This window comes from Ursus arctos, chromosome X (assembly GCF_023065955.2).
Source record: "Ursus arctos isolate Adak ecotype North America chromosome X, UrsArc2.0, whole genome shotgun sequence".
NCBI classification, from domain to species: Eukaryota; Metazoa; Chordata; class Mammalia; order Carnivora; family Ursidae; genus Ursus; species Ursus arctos.
The window spans coordinates 35,064,354-35,086,024 of record NC_079873.1 but is presented as its reverse complement, the minus strand read 5'-3'; the positions used below and the strand labels follow the sequence as shown (position 1 = coordinate 35,086,024).

Here is a 21,671-nt window from a genome sequence, read left to right as displayed (position 1 = left end):
AAAACAAAACAAAACAAAAAAAAGATCTGTAAGGTCTTGTCTTTTTTTTTTCTTTTTTTTAACTCTAAACCACAGTTCTGAGCTCTAGGTGAAGCATTGTGCAGCCTTCAAAGTAAAAATTACCTTGGACTCAGTACGATGAGAGAGAAGGGGCAGGGGGAGGAGGGAGGAAAGAAGAAGGCCGGGCCTGCACACAAGAAGAGCTGCCGAGTCTGGTGGGCAGTGCCCCTTCCGCAGTAATTTCCCTACAGGGCACAGCCTTTCCTTCTACAGTAGAAGAAAAGACTCCCTTAGGGATACTGAGTTAAAGATGATTACCAGCGTGCAAAAAACTGCTATCAGACTCCTTCCTGAAGGCTAATATTCATGGGTGGAGGTGGGAGAAAACTCTTTAAAAAAGATGGAGGCCAAAGGGGATTGAATGAGAGGAGCTTCGTGACTTTGCTTTGGTTTATGTCCTATGTCTGCTCTCATCCAAATGTTAACATTCAGAGGCAGCTTAAAAAATCCTATAGAAGAAAATATTACTGAGCATTGTTAATTGCTACAGTCAGTTCCTAAAATCAGTTGAACAGGATTTCAGATTCCGGGTCATATTCCAGATAAAGATTAGATTTAATTTTGAAATTTTCCATTTGGCAATCAAAAGTATATTTCCATTTTTCTCCATGGGTATCTTCTCACTCCTGCCCCCCGACCCCTGCCCCTACTCCATATTTTTAGTGATTTTCAAACTTGAAAATTAGAAAATTTAAACAACTTCTTCATTAAACAAGAAATAGATAAGTACCATGCATCCTGCTTAATGAAATAGGCAGTACCAGTGTTAGAAAGACAAAGTACCGTGGTGCTCGGCTGACTCAGTGGTGGAGCATGTTGACTCGTGATCTCAGATTGTGAGTTCAAGCCCCATGTTGGGTGTAAAGATAACTTTAAAATCTTAAAAAAAAAAAAAAAAAAAAAAAAAAAAAAAAAAAAAACGATGACAAAGTCTCTATCCTGGGCTCAATATTTTGAAGAGGTGATTAAATAATTTTTTTTCCTTCTGCCTTTTTTTCCCTTTGATTTTATGGAGGAGGGAGTAGGTAGTAAGAGAATATTTACATTGTTAAGCTTCTACTTCAGACTGTTATTCTATTTTCAGTTTTCCAGTGAGGAAATAAAGCCATTTTATGTAAACACTTTTCCTTGATGTTGTTGTTTTAAATGTAGGTCGCGTTGGAACACCTCATTTTATGGCCCCAGAAGTCGTCAAAAGAGAGCCTTATGGAAAACCTGTAGATGTCTGGGGTTGTGGCGTGATCCTTTTTATCCTGCTAAGTGGTTGCTTGCCTTTTTATGGAACCAAGGAAAGATTGTTTGAAGGCATTATTAAAGGAAAATATAAGGTAATATATTATGAACATTTTATTCTTCCATTGAGATTAAACTATTCTGGAAAATATGAAGTTACTATCTAGACTTCCTGATAGAGAAAAGTTCTTTGCTGATATCACTGATCCCCTAGCCTTGTTAGACAGTATGGGCCTGCAGTAAAGTTCTGAGTCACTATCAGCTGCACTGTCATGTAGGCAGAAGACAGGAGACCGGCTTTAAAACAACCATGGCCTTCCGCCTCCCTCTGTGCTGCGGCCGACCTCAGTCCCACGTGTTTGGAACCCAGCCCCGTGTTTAGGCTAGAAAACGGGGACCCTAGTCCTCTTTGATACAGCGTCTGTACATGCAAGTCAATAGTTCAGGAGTCTTGGGCCCTCAGATTGACAAAGCCAGTCCTTTTACCATAAATACATCCCAGCAAAACTGCCCATTGAGCTAGGTCAGAGAAATCGGTTAGTGCCCTACTTATTTCAAATAAAATTCTAGTTCAGGGAAAGAATTTGGAATGACCCTTGAAATTTATTGTGGTAGAATTTGACCTTTTATTTTACCCTAGACGAGGTGTTCACAACAGATGTGAGCTCAGATTTAAAAGTGTCCATTCTCCGTGTGGAGACCAAACCTCCTCTTCAGGCTCAGCTGGAAGATAAGCTTCTTTGGCCCTTCTTTGTGTAATTTGAGGAAAGGCTTCATTTTTAAAGCTTTCTTAATTTGTAAAGTGAAAATGGAAATTTCATCCCAGTGATTTAATAATTCTTTATTTTATACTTAGTGTCCGCCTTTATTTGTTTTGCTTTACCATGCCTGTTGTTCCATTTTATGTAGTCAGCTAGCACAGCTGAAAAATTTGCCACTTACATTCCAGGATAAACTGAAATGCCAGGATCACAACTGCATCTCATAATGTAATTTAGAGCCATTTTAGTGTGACTTAAACATTCCGATTCTTTGGCTACCGTGGATTGGAAACCTCATAGACTATTCACAGTTGTATGATTAGCATATTATTACTTTCCTTATCAAAAAATTAACAATTCATCACTGACACTGTGAATGCCTATACGAAAACCACCTAAGGAATGCTTGGAAGTAAATACGGTTGGTCTCACTGCCCCAGCTCTTACACTCCGTGGCCCTATACCGTCACGTGTGGCCGAAGAATCAAATGCTGTGTATGGGAAACCTGGGGGAGTGTGTGTCTGGATACCAGCTCGGCCCAGCTTATGTTGGGCAAGTTCTTTTTCCGCCCCATGTTACTGAAACCCGTACTTTCTATTCAGCAGAAGCACTGTTTCATTTTCAGCCATGCCTGGCAACCTAAAAACCAAATGCAGAGGTTCGGGTAACACCAGACTCCAAAACTGTGAGGCCTGTTAAGTTTTCTTTTCATTTCCTCAGTAATGTTAGAATTTTATATGGGACTTCAAGAAAAGGGAGGGAGAGAGAAATGAAAGGTGAAGTAGCTTCAGGGTTGCAGCCTGGTCCTTTGAAACGGTAAGTGAAACTTGGAGAGGTGACAGGTGAGAATGAGTTACACTTTAATTTTTAGCCTCGTGCGTCGCCAGCTTATAAGGGCCTGCGGGTTTAGCTGCATTAAGATACATGCCCAAACTCTGTTAACAGAGAAAGATGTTTGAAATAATAGGTTTTTCTGCTTCTCTTCAAGTCAGTTGGCCACTGGGGAATAAAATCAATCCTTCCAAGGTAACTAAATGTCTCAGGAAACTGCTTGTAAGAAATCCTCCCCCTCCAGTCCCTGCAAGTTGCGAATGACTATGAGGAATGCATGGCCATGGCTTTCTGGTCGAATTTGGCCAAGTGAAATCACAGATACTTACCATAGGAAAACAAACACGATTAGCCATGCACCAGCATAATAAGAATACTAGCAGTAATGACAGCGTCCTCAGACCTAGCACTTAGTATGTGCCGGGAACTGTGCCAAGCACTCCTATGAACTCATTTTATCCTCCCAGCAACTTATGACATGGTGTTGTATGATAAAATCTCCCACCTGCCTTTTGGGAGCTATAAGCATTTGATAATGATACAATTCTTCCTTTGTGTTAGTTCAGTTGCTAACTTCCTGGTTTCCAAGACAATATGCTTCATTCCGACAGCCTCTGGTATTTGATTTTCTCTATTTTTAAAGCACTGAATAGTTTGTTTGTTTCCTTGTAAGAAATTTGGACTGTTCACACATGCCAAAAATTAAATGATTTTAAAACCCCCATTCCTAGTATTACAGTAAGTCAGATGGACGTGACAGCTATATCATAATTTCTGCACCTGGAGGTTTGAAGCTTTGAGGTTAATAACTTACTTATTACCTTTTTACTTGGCTAACCTTACCTCTCACTTAATATTCATGGGTTGTTTTTTTTTTTTAACACGAGAGCCCCACGTTTTCAGCATCTTCTTTTGAAGTATAGAGCCATCTCTACCATCAATGGTAAATCTGGTGGGCCTTTCATATATGTATATATGTGTGTATGTGTATAGATACACACATATATATGTACACACATGTACTGTGCTGTGATTCTGTCAGCGTTTATTTTTACATTTTTTGTTATTGAAAATTTCAAACAAAAGTAATAGAGATAACAGTACAGTGAACCCCCAGCTTCAATACTTAGCAACATACAGCCAGCCTCAAAAATAGTTTCATCACCCCAGTGGTTCTTAAGAACTATGAGCAGAATCCTTGATGTCTAGGGGTATTTTCAAGAAAATCTTGATGGCATCATTTAAAAACTCATAGTTTATCAACCGCTACTGGTCTTAAGTGGTTTTCATTTAACTTTTTATTCACATTTGCTAGCTTACTTCATCTTTTCAGGTAGATGTCTGAGAATACTATTTACCTGGAATAGATGCCAGCATTTAATTTCAATGAACTTTCTTATAAAAGACAACAATGTATCTCCCACAGTATGTACAAGATACAGCGCCGTCTTCTGTCTTCGTTGTGGGTAGCCAGTTGGTAGCTCCACAACAGGAGTCGAGGCGCCCATGGCTTTAGTATTCAAAGAAGTGAGAGTGTTCTGTAGCCCTGTTTTGTTCCCCTTATAAACCCAAGCTCCCAGATTAATTTCAGCTACTCTTTCAGCCAAAGGAAGAGGAAAAGCCTGGATTGGACTCCCTCACAAACAGGATGGGGGCATATACTTTTCAACCTCTACTCACCTCAGCAATCTTACCACCACTTTCAGATGACCTCTCAACCCCTTTCTCCGAGGACAAATCATTCCAGCTTTAAGGAGCACATCAGCTCCAGGATGGGGAGGAGGGAACAAGGCTAAGCCTCATCCAATCACCAACATTATTTCAAATGGACCAGTTGATCACAATTTTAATAGGATGACGGCAATATGGCACTTACGTTAGTTAAGAGATCTGAGAAGCAGAAGTGACTATTGTTTGGAATTCTGCCTGTTAGGAAAAGAACAAGGAGCATTTTTCACTCCCCATCTGTAAGTATAGAGCCTCACAGTAGCCAGAGCGAAGTGTCTAATGCTAACCCTTGGCCAACTATAATAATTCCTGTGTACTGTGATGCAAGCTGTGATTTTATTTGGCTTGAAGTTGTTATGGACTTTATTCTCCATCTTTCTTCATTAGAAGGTGACCTAGGTCTCCTCTGGTTCAAGCTAGCTCCTGGCACCAGGCAGCTCGCATAAATTCACCCTGTTAGTCGGCTTATTAATATTAAATAAGGAATGAGACCTTACTCGTCTCTCCCTGCCTGTCCCCCCCCTTGCCTTCCCAACGGCAAACCCTAAGTATCCCTTCCCTTTTTTCTGCTTCCTGGGCTCAGACATACCCTTTTTCCCAGGAGCCATCTTGCTCTTTTCCTCCCGGATCCACTTTCTCACAAGTCTTATGTCTTTTGAACAACTCATAGTTTTTGATCATTTGTTTGACTTCAGTCAATTGACCTTGTGACTTAGTTGTCTCATCTCTATGAAAGGAACAAAAGTAACTTCACTGAAGACAATATACAAGTGAATTGGTTCTTTTGTAGGGCCTTTGGTAACAGTGTATTTTTTCCTAAATACTAAAATTGATATACCGTGACCAAAACATCCTACTAAGAGCTTTGCATAACTTCATACTTACTGCACATTCCAATCCTTAAAATGTTTTAAAATTTCTTTAAAATTTTTAATTTAAAAATTAGAGCAAAGTATCTAGTCTCTTTAGCTAAGGTAGAAACTACAGTCATGAGCGTTCTATTCTTCAGTTATTAAAAATATGATAACTTATGTGACAATAAGAACATATGTAAGGGATATTTACTGATGCAAAATCTCATAGAGCAACAGACACCAAAGACTTGCCTTTGTCCTCTTTCTTAGAAAGCAGGCCTTTAGAATCAGATTTCTGTTCTTTGAGAATTTTATTCACATTGAAACAGCATAGGAATGTTACATTGTAGTGAATGTTAACTTTTCACTGGACGATAACTATGGAATTTTCATCTCCTTCTCTTCAGATGAATCCAAGGCAGTGGAGCCATATCTCTGAAAGTGCCAAAGACCTAGTCCGTCGCATGCTGATGCTGGATCCAGCCGAAAGGATCACTGTTTATGAAGCACTGAATCACCCCTGGCTTAAGGTACGGGAGCCCACAGGTGGCCATCTACACTGTGTGTGAACACTTCCAGCGACAGGAATGTATTGCTCTAGAGGGCGACTCTTCCCACCTCTTTTCTGAGCACTTTTTTTTTTTTTAGTTTTATTCATCTTGTTTGCTGTTCCTGGACAGCTTCTGTAAATATCTGAGTGGAGAATATACCATTCTAGTGACATGCAGCCATCAGAGGGAACAGGCAGATTAAGGCAGAACGTATCAGGGAGGAAGGCGTGTTTGTTCTCCGCCGACACATGTCCCAAAGCTGTGCAACAAGAACAAGGGAAGTGTTGCTGTGTTTATGACAGAAAGTTACAATCTTTACTTTGGGTGTGACTGTGTGGTTCATAACATTTTTATTTCAATAGATAACTAGATATGGATTTATTGTTTTAGAAAGAAGCTAGATTTTAAAAATTCTTTCTCTATCCCATCTTGTGAATGAGTATTAAGGAAAATTTAACTTGGGACTTGAATGAAATAGCACTATTTGATTAAGACATTCTAAAGTTCAGTAATTCCAGGAAATTCTCACTGTACAGGAGAAAACAAAGGCTCAGAGAGTCTGAGAATCTCACCCCAAGTCACAGAAGTTGTCAGTAGTGGAACCAGGATTTTAATTGAGTCTACTACAACGCTTTCCTTTGCATGTGAGATCCTCAGTCTTTTACTTACTCAAGGGCAGCATCCAGCAATATCCCCTTTCCTGCATCATCACTTTTCTGACTCTGTTGACTGTAATATGCTACACTGTATTTTTATTACGGGCACACACACACACACACACACACACACACACCTCCTGACCCTACAACCCCCTCTAGCTTCTGTTCCCCTAGACAGCAAAACAAGAACTAAGTTGACTGTACCCATCCTTGATCCTCTTTTTCTGTCTCCACTCAGGCCCTTGGAGATTCATCTAGTTTTAATGGTCTTAAGTGCTGTTCATACTCTGATGAGTCCTAAATTTATATCTTCAGACCAGGCCTCTCCCCGGAGTGGTTCTTTCTTAACCCAGTGTAGTCTTGCCCCCTAATACCTCTCTGATTTCACCCCCTACTACTCTCCTCTTACTCTGTTCCCCACATGTTGGCCTTGTTGTGGTTCCTCAGGCAGCAGGCACATTCTGGCCTCAATGCCTCTGTGTTTGTTATGCTCTTTTCCTAGAACGCTCTTCCCCAGGCATAGTCATGGCTTCTTCCTTTACCACCTTCAGATCTTTGCTTAGCTGTCAGCTTCTTAGTAAGAGCTTTCCTGTCTGCTCAGTTTAAAATTAGGGAGAAGGAATGCCCCCTGCCGCCAGTATTCCCAGTCCCCCTTCCCTGCCTTAGTTTTCTCCATAGCATCTGTCACCATAAGACATAGCTATATTTTACTTGTTTGTAGTCTGTTTACCACCTGTAAAATACAAGCTGCAGAAGAGTAGGAATTTGGGGTTGTCAGTTCACTTCCGTCCAGCACTCTAGAAAGTATCTGGCATATAGTAGGTGCTCAATAAATATTAGTTATTATTTAATTAAATGGACAAATAAATGTTCATTATATTACACCATGCTCTTTCCCTAGAAATCATGCAAAAACAATAAGATCTATTAAAATGTGGATTCATAATGCATCTTAGTGGCAATGACATGGATGATGATATTAGAGAACAGTTTTGAGATTCCAACAGATACTGAGTCTCCCTTAAGAATTTTACTTATCAGGGCGCCTGGGTGGTACAGTAGGTTAAACATCTGACTCTTGGTTTCAGCTCAGGTCCTGGTCTCAGGGTGATGAGATCGAGCCCCACATCAGACTCCATGCTCAGTGTGGAGTCTGCTCAAGACTCTATTTCCCTCTCCCTCTGCCCCTCCCCCCCCACTCTCTCTCTCAAATAAATAAGTAAATCTTTTAAAAAAAAGAATATTACTTATCAAATCTGCATTCAACCCTCCAATACACAGTTCTAGTTATTCTTGACTTGAAATACTCAGTTCTGGTTATTCCTGATTTCCCCCAGAAAAGGGTGGGTAAGCAGTTCTTAAGTACATTCTTAGTATTTTTTTCTCCCAGAAATGACCAGTGTAGGGGGGACTCCTATTTCTCCTTTGCCTATTTCTGTTTCTCCATAATGGGGATCTTTTGTTCATTAGTAGCTAGTTTTAAATGCCAAAAGACAATGAAAATGGCAGCCATATTAGTCATTTTTAAGATTCTTTAGAAAATTTGGCACTCATAATCATGCATATCTTGACTAATATTTATTTTTGGAAACCCTTCTCCCTGCAGTGATTGTAGTTCTCGTTCTAAATAATCTGAGCTTAATACGTAATAGATTTCTGGCACCAGAAAGACAACAGACAGAAAATGTCAGTAACTTAAATGGAAAAGTTCCAGAAGGCTGTTTGAGCTCAGAATCATGTGCCATGTCTGAACTATAATTTACCTCCACTGCTTAGGTGCCATCTGGAGATGGAAGAATTCCATGAGAATGTTATCTAGCTGATGCAAACAGGCTTCTTACAGTTAAATACTTGTCCATGTATACTTGTGAATCATTGCTGTGGATGTAATTGGTGTTAATTTTGTAAAGACTAAATTTAAGCTATAGTTTATATATGAAAAACTCCTGCATAATTGCAAAGTGAAGAAATAAGATGATGAACGTCCTTGTAGCAAAGAGTGCCCAAAGTCATAATAACATGACTGGGTGTCAAAAAAAAAAAGGTTTATTTCTTTGATAAAGCCACAAGAAAATGTCCTATTCAATCATTTCATATCGAAAAAGAATTTGAGTAAATAGACCAATATGTGAATGTCTTATGATTGTTAAATTATACTGTGTTTAACGCCTTTATCTAAATTAGTGGTGTTTGCTATGAATATTCATTCCAACAAAAATAAGACCAACCAAAATTGTACTTTCCTTATAGATGACTGAGCTCTTTTCACACCCTTTGTAGCCTTCATCTGTAGACCCTAAAGTACGCTGTAATAAAACATGAAAAAATCAGTCACACCAAAGAGACGAAGGCATAGTCAGGCTGCGAAACAGGTTTTCAGATGATACTAATACAACATAAACACACAGACAAGCTCAAAGAAGTCGCAGGGGAGAAGTATCACATGAGTACGGGAGTATGGGCTCAGGAGGACCAATGAGGTACAAGAGAGATCACTGTCATCTGGAGCTCCAGGGAAGCCCAGGGGAGCACGGGCCAAGCATCACCAAGTGTTCAGGGCATGTGGGGGTGGGGGCAGGAAGCAAACTACTATAGTACAAATGTTAGCTCTTTGAAGGATTGTACCGTAGTAGACTGGAAATTTTGGTCTGAGGGAAGAATACATGCGGTCCCGAATGCCAAATTAAGTACTTTGGATATTAGGGTATAGATGGGAAAAAGCTCCTGCAAGCCTTTGAGTGACAATACAGTGCGAGCAGCAAGCTTACGTAATTCCTTTGGACTCTGCATGCAGGTGGGTTGTCTGTTGGGGGTACGAGCAGTAGAGGCAAAGAGAGCAGGTAGGAGCTATGGCTGTCCAGGCAGGAGGTGACAGGGGCCTGCACCCAGGGAGGGGAGTAAAGGTGGAAGTGGGAAAGAAATACTCAGACTGAGAGAGTTTAAGGAAGGAGAACTGATGAGGCTCAGTGAGTGGGCTCAGTGAGTGATTCAAGGTATTTGGAATTAGGAAGCCCCAAGGAGAGTCAAACATGTCGAGTAGAAGTGATTTCTTGTAAACATTTTATTTTGAAATAATTTTAGACTCACATAGAAGTGGCAGAAACGGGCACCTGGCTGGCTCACTCAGTAGAGCATGCAACACTTGATCTCGGGGTTGTGGGTTCGAGCCCCATGTTGGGTGTAGAGATTGCTTACAAATAAAATCTTACAAAAATAAAAAATAAAATCTTCAAAAATTTTAGAAAAAGAAATGGCAAAAACAGTACAAAATTCCCATGTACATTTCGCCATTTTTCCCCCCAGGGATGAATACTTAACTGCAGGCCTTATTCGATTTTCACCAGCTTATGTGTGTGTGTCTGTGTCTCTGTGTGTGTGTGTGTGTGTGTGTGTGTGTGTGTGTGTGTGTTTCTAGGAGATTTTATCACGTGTATGGAAGTATATAAGCACAACCATAATCAGGATATAGAAGTGCTCTCTCACCCCTCGTACTACTCCTTAATAATCACATCCTCCCCCTAACCCCTGAACCCCTGATCTGTTCTCCATCACTATAATTCTTGTCCTTTTGAGAGTATTATGTAAATGGGATCATATGGTATGTAACTGTTTAGGAGACACATCTCCGGGGTGTTTCTCTTTTCCTCTCACACAACTACCACACTCAACAGCACTTCTGACACCAGGTGTGTCTGGGTTTTTCCCCCACACCAAGCAATTCTCTGACACCAGCTGGGTGTCCTACATTTTAATTCAATTGTGACACTAACTGAAATTAATGCAGACCCCACAGGTTAAGGGCTTGGTCCCACGAGACTGTCCCCCACTTCAGATGCCAATTGCAAGTAGTGGGTCCCCAGGTTACCCATGATTTCTATCTGACTTGGCTACAAATTAGAAGTTCCCATAACCCACCCCACCCCAAACTTGGATTTGATCATTTGCTAGAATAGCTCACAGAACTGAGGGACACTTATGTGTACCAGTTTATTATATGATAAAAAAAAATACGGTAAAGGATACAGATGAAGAGATACATAGAGCAAGGTCTAGAAGGGTTCCAAGTGCAGAAGTTGCTGTTCCCATGGAAGGTGGGGTACACCACGCTCTCGGCATGTACATGTCTTCATCAAACCAGAAGCTCTCCAAACCCCATACTTTGGGAAATTTTACAGAGGCTTCATCACATAGGCATGTATTGATCATTAACTCTATTTCCAGGCCCTCTCCCCTCTCTAGAAATTGGGGGGGGGGGTGCTGAACATTCTAGCCTTATAATCATGACTTGGCCTTTCTGGTGACCAGCCCCTATCCAGGAGCCCACCAAAAATCACCTCAATAAAACAAAGACACTGCTGTCACCCAGGAAATACCAAGTGATTTAGGAACTCTGTCAGGAACTAGAGTCAAAAACCAAATATTGGGGCACCTGGGTGGCTCAGTCGTTAAGTGTCTGCCTTCAGCTCAGGACATGATCCCAGGGTCCTGGGATCAAGCCCCACGTCGGGCTCCCTGCTCTGCTGGGAGCCTGCTTCTTCCTCTCCCACTCCCCTGCTTGTGTTTGCTCTCTTGCTGGCTGTCCCTCTCTCTGTCAAATAAATAAATAAAATCTTTAAAAAAAAAACACAAATATTAGAAGATGCTCCTAGCGCTCTTATCTCTTAGGATATTACAAGGGTTTTAGGAGCTCTGCATCAGGACCTTGGATCAAAGACTAAATGTTAGGGGCGCCTGGGTAGTGCAGTGGTTAAGCATCTGCCTTCGGCTCAGGGCGTGATCCCAGTGTTCTGGGTTCGAGCCCCACATCAGGCTCCTCCACTAAGAGCCTGCTTCTTCCTCTCCCACTCCCCCTGCTTGTGTTCCCTCTCTCGCTGGCTGTCTCTATCTCTGTCAAATAAATAAATAAAATCTTTAAAAAAAAAAAAAAGACTAAATGTTAGAACAAAAGATTCTCCTAGCATCCCTATTAAAGGTGTTTTAGGGCTCAGTTTCAGGAACCGGGGTCAGAGACCGATACACATATTTGTTATTACTTGACAGATTAGGTTTTTTTACTCAGCATAGTGCCCTTGGGATCCATCCAAGTTGTGTAGATCAGTAGTTCATTCCTTTTTATTACTGAATAGTACTCCCCTGTATGGATGTACAGCACTTCGTTTATCCATCTACCTTTTGAAGGGCACTTGAGTTGTTTCCAGTTTTGGGCTAATACAAACAAGGCTGCTATGAACATCTATATACAGATTTTCATTTCTCCAAAGTAAAAACCCGTGAGTGGGATTGCTGACTCCTATGGTAAGTATATATTCTACTTCATAAAAACTGCCCACTCATTTTCCAGAGTGGCTGTATGATTTTTCTTTCCCACCAGCAGGGTATGAGAGAACCAGTCACTCTGTGTCCTTGTCAGCACTTGCTAATGTCAGCATTTTTTTAACCATTCATAATTGCTTTTAGGAGCATTTTTATAGTACCTGCTTAAAAATCCCAGTTGGGTGATTCTAACATCTGTGCCTTCTCTGTGTTGGTATCTGTTGGTTGTCTTTTCTCATTCAGTTTGAGATTTTCCAGGTTCTTGGCATGAAGAGTAATTTTAGATAGTATGCTGGACATTTTTAGTATCGGTATATTACGGGACTGTGACTCTCATTTAAATCTTCTATTTTAGCAAGGAGCTAACCTGATTAAATTCAGAACATGCATCCTGGCCCACTTTTAGGGCTGTAGCTCTAATGCCAGTTTCATTTCCAAAGCCTTTGCGGTACTCTTCCATTCTGCCCCACTTGTACACTGTTCAGAGGCTCATCTGAAACCTGGGAGGTATTCCATACCGTAGCGTCGTCTTAAAGCTCTTGCTGTGTTGATCCGGGTTGGTTTTATACATGGGTTTATTGGGAATGTGCCAAGGACTTCACACACAGATTGAGACCCCCTTGCCCAGCTTTCTTCTCCTTGTCATCCTGCTCCTGCTCTCTAGGAAGTAGAGCGCCACCTCCTTGCTGTTGTTTGCATCAGGCAGGACTGAGAGGTTTGGAAAGGGGTCTGAGGGGGAGGAAGTCGGCTTCTTTCTTGGTGTTCCCCTGGAGCAGGGTGGATGCAGTCAAAAGGGTACTGTCCTGCAGAGCCAACCTCTTCTCCGTCCTTGGCTAAAGAGAGTAGGCTTTTCTTGAGGCTCGTTTTTCTGTGTTCCTTGTCCTTGGAGTTTCCAGGTTGCAGGCTGCTCTCATGCCCAAGTGAGGATATGTTAAAGGGCAAAAAAAAAAAAAAATCCCAGTGATATCACCAAAGGATCACCCCTCAAGTTCTGGGATTCCCTCCCTAGTCTGCCTCTCCTCCAGCCTTCTGTCAGTGATTCAAAAGGGAAAGCAAGTCATTTCTTTGTTATCAAGAACTCTAAAAAATTAAGCTTTGGAAAAAGAAATGTTTATTGAAAAGGGAATGCTTTAAAACTCCGCACCAGGGGTGCCTGGGTGGCTCAGTCAGTTTAGTGTCTGACTTTTGATTTTGGCTCAGGTCATGATCTCAAGGTCATGAGATCAAGCCCTCATCTGGCTCTGCGCTCAGCAGGGAGTCTGCTTGAGATTCTCTCCTCTCTCCCTCTCCCCCTGCTCATGCACGTGCGTGTGTGTGGGCTCTCTCTCTCTATCTCTCTCTCTCAAGTAAATAAATAAATCTTTTTGTTGTTGTTGTTTAAAATCTGTGCCAATGCCCATGTCTTGCTCTGGAGTCCAGGCATGCCATGTGTCTTTCAAACCACTTTCCCTAGGCCCAGTCTTTCTCTCACATTTGGCATTAGCTAGAAGACCTATCTCTTGTACTATCTGCAGAGACTACAAAGGGTATGAAGACCCTTTTTTTAATAGCAGTGGAAATTTTTAATGTTACATATACCTAAAATGTTAAGCAATCTCAGTTTAAGCAAAATGCAGTCAGATTTTAGCCTCAATTCAGCAGTAGTAAGAGAGACTCCCTACCAGCATTGTCCAATAAGAACTTTCTGTCGTGAGGGCAGTATTTTATATCTGAACTATCCAATGTGGTAGCCACTAGCCATATATTGGCTCTTTATGCTTGAAATGTGTCTAATACAACTGAAGAACTGAATTTTTAATTATATTTAATTTTTTAATATTTATTTATTTATTTGAGAGAGACGGTGCATGTGCAGGTGAGGGGAGGGGCAGAGGGAGAGAATCTCAAGCAGACTCCCCACCGAGCATGGAGCCCATCACAGGGCTTGATCTCACAACCATGAGATCACAACCTAAGCCAAAACCAAGAGTTGGACACTTAACCAACTGAGCCACCCAGGCGCCCCATAATTATATTTAATTTTAATGAATTTAAATTTAGATAGTCTTATCTAGTGTCTACTGTACTAGAGAGAGAAGACTTAGACTCCTCATTCATAAACATGTTGTTATTTGATTCACCCTTTTTTGGAACCAGTGAATAAAGACAATTAGAAATGGGTCACAGCTTATGTCCCCTGTAATTTTAACTACATTTTATTTTTATTTTTTTCTTATGTGATAGGAACATATTATCATCTAGAAAACAACCAAACTTATTTAGTAAGCTGTTCGTTGATACATGCATACAGACACACTCACAGCACTCCTGAATTACTTTACATCAGAGGTTTGTACAGGTTGACTAACAAAAATGATTATTAAAGCCAGTCGTGTACCTCTACAGCATCTCATTTAATCTTCACAAAAATCCTGTAAGATTAGTTTTCAAAAAGAAACAGCTGAGAGAATGTAAGGTCGTACAGCCAGTACCTAAATGACCCAGATTTTGAACAAAAGTCTTTCTGACTCCAAACCCACTGTCTTTCTGCCGTATTATACCACTCCTTTTCGTTCGGGTTCTTTCTCTTCTGTGTTAAAGACCTTCCTGGGTTTGCTTTTTTCCCCCTCTATTCTATCAAAATGCAAAAACAAGTTTTACTCAAAAAGTGAAACAAAGCCCATTTTCATGTTTGTTTTTCAGTATATGTTTTTCAGTATATGTTGGTTGAATATCACCAGGCATAACACAACTTAAAATTTTTTTTACAATTTTTTATAAATTGAAGTTTAGTTGACATATGTTATATTAGTTTCAGGTGTACAATATAGCAATTCAGCAGTTCCATACATCATGCAGTGCTTGCTACAATAAGCGTGGTTACCATCTGTCACCATACAAAGGAATTATAACATTATTGACTGTACTCCCTATGCTGTACTTTTCATCCCCATGACTTATTTATTTTATAACTGGAAGTTTGTACTTCTTAATCCCCTTCACCTGTTTTTGCCTATCCCCCGCTACCACCCTCCCCTCCGGCAGCCACCAGTTTGTTCTCTGTATTTATGAATCTGTTTCTGGTTGTGTTTATTCATTTGTTTTGTCTTTTTTTTTAAGTAGGCTCCATGCCCAACATGGGGTTGAACTCACGACCCCGAGGTTGAGAGTCACATGTTCTACCAACTAAGCCAGCCAGGCGCCCCTGTTTTGTCTTTTAGATTCCACATATAAGCGAAATCATATGGTATTTGCCTTTCTCTGTCTAAATTAATTTAGCATAACACCCTGTAGGTCCATCTGTGTTGTTGTGAATGGCACGATTTCATTCTTTTTTTATGGCTGAGTAATATTCCATTGTATGTTATGTACGTACGTGTGTGTGTGTACCACATCTTCCACGAACAGTAACAGCAATCCATTTAAAGATTCCATTGCTTGGTATGGAATGGTAATTTTATGTTTCTCTCTGCTAGTTAATTATTTGATAAATTCTTATGTCTTCTGTATTGGTGAACCTGTTCTGGCTTAGCACAGGAAAAGGAGATTAAGTCCCTAAAGATAATAAAATCATTTCCAAGATGTTTAGCATAAAGAATCTGGCAGATATGCAAATTGTAGTCATTTTGACATCAAGCATTGTATGTGTACTTAAGAAAAATATAATTTTGCTCTCCAATAGAACTCATTACATTTAGTCATTAATTTAGAAAATAAATTTTAAAGTGTTTGTATTCATTCCTTAGGAATTTCAGTGATAATGTGAAATTTTGACAGGACTGACTATAAAATTCTACATTGAAATTCAAAAATAAATTTTGTAAGTACATGATACCAAAACATTGATTTTAAAAGTGCCTCACGTGCAAACATGAATTTTAGTTATAAAATAATAATGTGATCTTGAACTTAATTTACAAATGTTATCTAGTATCCAGATTAAGAAAATTAAGAGGCCCACTTTATACTAATTAATCTTCATTGAGTATAATGCATTTCCTTTTTCCCAGCTGCATAATAGGATATAATGATATGTTCTTCCTACCTTGTTGTGAAGAATAAGTAACATAAACATATAAAGGACTAGAACAATGCCTGGCACATAATAAGCCCCTCAATACATGCTAACTATAATGATGGTAGTTATGTCCATTTGAGCCATGACTTTTGAGATAATTAATGTGTAGCATTATCTCTACTATCTTATATAGTTGTTTTAAAGAACAAATGAGGGGCGCCTGGGTGGCTCAGTCGCAAAATGTCCGACTTGATTTCAGCTCAGGTCATGATCTCAGGGTCTTGAGATCAAATCAAGCCCCGAGTCAGGGTCTGCACTCAGTAGAGGCTACTGGAGATTCTCTCCTTCCGCTCCTCCCCCTGCTCTTGCATGCTCTCTAAAGTAAATAAATCTTTTAAAAAAAAAAGAATAAATGGGATAATGCCTGTGAAAGTCCCAAATTCAGTGGCTGGGACAGAGTTAAATACTAACTTAATACCTTCTAAATGTTTACGATCCTCCAAAAATTCATTTCCAGCCCAGATTTCTCTCCTGTACTCCAGGCTTGTATGTCCAAGTACCTACTTGAACCTCCACTTGAACTTTAATTTCAAGCATAACGTATCCAAATCTACAATCCTGATCTCTTCCCATTTCCATTGGTGTCAGACTTCTAGTTGCTCACACTGAAAAACTTGGTGTGGTCTTTGACTCCTCTCTTTCTCTCACACCCAACATCCAGTCTCTCAGAAACTTCTGTTCTCTCCACCTCCAAAATATATTCAGAATTGAGAACCTCTTTCTTGGAACAACACTGTAAGAGAATGAAAAGATAAGCTATGAACTGGGAGTAAATATTTGCAAATTATATATCTGAGAAAGGATTTACATACTTAGATTATATAAAGAATCCCTTCTTTTGAACTGTAGTTGATATACACTATTACCACTTTCACATGTACAACATAGTGATTCAACGTTTATATACATTATGAGGTGACCACCATGATAAAACCTAGCTACCATCTGTCACCATACAGAGTTGTTACAGTATTATTAACTATATTCCCTTTGCTGTACATTACATCCCTGCGTCTTATTTATTTTATAACTGGGAGTGTGTACCTTTTAATCCCCTTCCCGTATTTGGGAAGAATTGTTAAAACTCAATAATAAGAAAACACACAACCCAGTTCAAAACAGGAAAATATTTGGAACAGACACTTTTTCAACAAGGAAGATTTGTGGATGGCAAATAAGCACATTCAAAGTTGCTCGACATCATTAGTCATCAGGGAAATACAAAGTAATGCCACAATGAGATCTCCATATGCACATGTATCAGAATGACTAAAATCAGAAAGACTAACCATACCAAGTATTGGCAAGAGTATAGAACAACCGGAAGTGATACATGGCTATGGAAATGTAAAATGGTACAACCACTTTGGAAAACAGGTTGGCAGTTTCTTAAAAGTTAAACATATCCTGTAATACAACCCAGCCATTCTACTCCTAAGTATTTGCCTAAGAGAAATGAAATATCTGTCCATACAAAGACTTATACATTAATGTTCATAGCAGCTTTCTACATAATAGCCAAAATTTGGAAACAACCCATGGTCAATAAACAGATGAATAGATAAACAAATTATGGCATATCCTTACAGTGGAATGCCACTTAGCAACAAAAAGGGCCGAACTACTGATACTTGCAACTTCATGGATGAAATTCAGAACCTTTATGCTGAGTGAAACAAGTTGGAAAATGTGTATGTACTGTCTGGTTCCATTTATATAAAATTCTAGAAAATGCAAACCAATCTACAGTGACAGAAACAGTGGCTGCCTGGGGACTGGGAGGAAGAGGACAAAGGGACCTGGGGAAACTTCTGAGAGTGATGGGTATATTCATCATCTTGATCACATTGATGCTTTTATGCTTACATACATCAAAACTGATCAAATTATACATTGTAAACATGGGGTTTGCTATATGCTAATTACACCTCAGTAAAACTTTCTGCAGAAAACAAAATATATTCAGAATCTATCTCCTTTTCACCTTTTTTATTTTTCCATCTGATTTCATCTATCATCATCTCTCCCCCACCCAGATTACTGCAGTAGCCTTCTAACTGGTCTCCCTGCCCCCCCCCATTTTTCTTAGACCCTTGCTCCCTTCTAATCTGTTCTCAACACAACAACCAAGTGTTCCTTTAAAGTTCTCAGATCATGTCACTTCAGCTCAAAACCCTCCAGTGGCTCCCTCTCCCACTCAGAATAAAAGGCTTTTTTATTCTGACAAGACCCCAGCCTTGTCACCTCTCTGATCTGATCTATTTACTCCACACACGGGTCTCCTTGCTAGTTCTTGGAAATTCCAGGCGCACTCCCTCCTTTGGGCCTTCAGATTGGTGGTTCTCCCTGCCTAGACCACTTCCTCACTACTTTTGGGTGTCTTCACAGTAATCGAGCCTAATTTGACCATCCTGTTTTAAACTTCAGTGTGCCCAACCCCTTCTACTCTGCTTTACTTTTTGCTTTATTCCATAGCACTTTTATCATACTCCATAATTTACCTTTTTGTATTTCCTTCTCCTATTCGAATATGAGCTACACAAGGACCTGAATCTTTGTTGGTTTTGTTTATTCATGTATCCCAAGTGCATACATAGAACAATGCCTGGCACATAGTAGGCTCTCAAGAAATATTTCTGAAATGAATACTTACCCAAATCTTTGATACATTAACAAATTAGAGTAGAACCAAAGGAGGTGTTAAGAAGAATGACAGGAGGTTTAAAATATACATGAGGAGTCATTGAAGCAACTGTAAACACAGAGAATAGATTTAGTGGAAACATGACCCCCCCCTTAGCTACCAAAGGGTTATTATATGGAAGAGGTAGTATGTTTGCTTTGTGATGTCGCAGAGGACAGAGCTAGCCCAAACAAGCCAGGTATGGACCCAGGCTAAGTAAGAACATTTTTACTTTCTTAAAATTGTAATAAGCTGCCATAAAATAATGATCACCTACTGGGCAAGGTCAAACAGAATAATCCTCCATCAGGGATTGAAGAGGATCCCACGTGGGGAAATAGTTGAATTAGATGGCCTTGAAAAGTTTGTCTTCATTCGAAGATACTGCGATTTTTTTTTAAATCCATTTATTCCAAATAACTCCAAATGCTCAGTCATTTGTGGAGTTAATTTTTTACATGCTTGCTTTACCTGACAATATCATGTCAAAGGTAACTTCATTCTTTCATAATTATGGTTAGTTATCTTAACCATATAGCCATACCTGAAAATTATATGGCCCATTATTTTAGCCTTTTATTATTGCTGAAAAGTACTATCACTTTTGACCTTCATAGCCTTCATTCGAGAATGTTTACCAGTATCATGGAATAAGATCTCCAGTATTCTAGAATTCAGTCTAAGTTTCATATTTAAGGAATTTGGTCTTTGTTTGTTTTCAATTAAGTTTTTCACTTTTTTAAATAGCTACATATGTTCATTATCTTTCTTCTTTTATAGGAGCGGGATCGTTATGCCTACAAGATTCATCTTCCAGAAACAGTAGAGCAACTGAGGAAATTCAATGCAAGGAGGAAACTAAAGGTAATTAAAGAAATCAGCAAAAAGCTTTCTTACAGCTAAATTCCCACTTCTAAAACTAATTCCAATAAGATTTTGGTTTTTAAATCATTTAAGGTAATATCTAAGTGTGAATCTAAACAAAAGGTTATAATAGAAGATTAGTTACATTTTAGATTTGTATTATCCTGAAAATTCATAGCAGAAGTATAATTACTTTTTTAATTTTTTTCAAGTTTTTATTTATTTGAGAGATAGATAGTGAGAGAGTACAAGCGGGGTGGGGGAAGGTGGCAGGGAGAGGAAGAAGCAGGCTCCTGCTGAGCAAGGAACCTGATGTGGGACTTGATCCCAGGACCCTGGGATTATGTCCAGAGCCAAAGGCAGATGCCTAACCAGCTGAGCCACCCAGGTACCCTGGAGATATAATTACTTCTAAAATAGTAGTTCACTATTATCCGTTATTATCGAATATGAACAAAGGGCACATTTTCTCAAATATTTTGACAAAACGTGAGTTCAGCTCAATGGAAACAATATTGGATTAGAATTAGACAACCATCACAAAGCAGTAAAAATCCCCACTACCTTTGTCTACTAGAAAATATTTTCAAATTACTTTTCTCACCTTTTCTTTATTCTTCCTAAGTACCTTTCTCCTTTTACCACTCTCTATCCTCTACCTCACCAAAAAAAATATGATAATTATCCCATTTGGGGAACCCATTTGATTCTAAAAAGGTTTGAAAAAAGACCAAACAAAAATAATGGAGTCTTTTAGCACTATTCAAAAAATTTATTTAGTTATTTATTTATTAGAAAGAGAGCGCAGGGGGAGGGGCAGAGGAAGAGGGAATCATGAGCAGACTTCATGCTAAGCTCAGAGCCCAACACAGGGCTCAATCCCACAACCCCGAGATCATGACCTGAGCCAAAACCATGGGTTGGACGCTTAACCAACTCAGCCACCCAAGCACCCCAGCACTATACAAAAATTTTATGTGACAGCATTCTCCCCACCGCCCCCACTCTTCCCAACAGAGAAAACGGTTATATTGTAGTCTTAAAATTAACTTATATTTGACTTATTTTTTACTACTATAAAAAATAATTTTTAGCTCTCTCCTCTAAGTAGTTGATTGGTTAGTAGTCCTCCTTAGCCATGTGATTCCTGCCAACCATAAAACTTTGTATTTTCAGATATGTCATAAATTGCAATAACATTCACTATTCAACCACTGAAACAGATGGATGATTGATTACAACTCTAGATTTAGAAGAACATTTATATGAATTTGGAGGAAACTAGGCCACGATATTATGCTATAGAGCTGAACTGTCCATCGTAGCTGGTAGCCACATGTAACTATTTAAATTTAAATCAATGAAAATTAAATAAAACTAAAAGATCGGTTCCCCGGTCACACTGGCACATTTCAAGTGCTCAGTAACCAAATGTGGCTACCGAATCAGACTACACAGATACAGGACATTTCTATCATTGTAAAAAGTCCTATTGGACTGTGCTATTTTACAGCAAGGGAAATTGCAACATGTCATTGCTGGTGATGATGATTCGCAGTTAAGCCTCTGCCCTGATTGTTTTTGCAGTCAGGGATTCAAACTGCCTCTTCTCTATTTGCTTTAAATGTCCTTGGCAAAAATAATTAATGACATGCCATTATCAAGATGACACCCAGAGAAGTTTCTCCGTCTTTGATATACACCTGAACCAATGTAGCCTACAAGAGAGAAAAAAAAATCTTACTATCCAAAGTGTGAAATTTGGTCAGTTGTTTTTGAAGTTCATTTCCTCCCCGAAGGAACCATTAATTATCCTTTTTTTTTTTCCTCAACTCTTCCCTAGTCTTTTTAACTCTAACACTGCTTTGGCCTTTGTGACGTTGCCTTGTCTGGGGCTGAACCTTTTATTGCCCAAGCATAGGACTTTTACAATAGGGCTCAGGTTTGCCCTATCACAAGAAACCCATCCTATAGTTCTCCCAGTGCCACAAAATCAGACTCGGGCCTAAAATAGCCAGAGTGGTGACTAAGATTCACTTGGACAGGGCAAAGCTGTTCCAGCAGAGAGGGGTCATA

General features: G+C 39.6%; 1 protein-coding gene across 8 annotated transcripts in view; it reads left to right on the top strand.

Annotated features, from left to right (window-relative positions):
- Nucleotides 1–21,671, top strand: part of CASK (calcium/calmodulin dependent serine protein kinase) — a 344,451-nt gene that overhangs the window by 217,741 nt on the left and 105,039 nt on the right. For all 8 annotated transcript variants that reach the window (XM_026513322.4, XM_044389369.3, XM_026513329.4 and 5 more), the window contains exons 7-9: nucleotides 1,213–1,388; nucleotides 5,876–5,998; nucleotides 19,512–19,595. In XM_026513322.4, coding sequence (XP_026369107.1) covers nucleotides 1,213–1,388; nucleotides 5,876–5,998; nucleotides 19,512–19,595 — 383 coding nt within the window. The remainder of the gene's footprint in view (nucleotides 1–1,212; nucleotides 1,389–5,875; nucleotides 5,999–19,511; nucleotides 19,596–21,671) is intronic.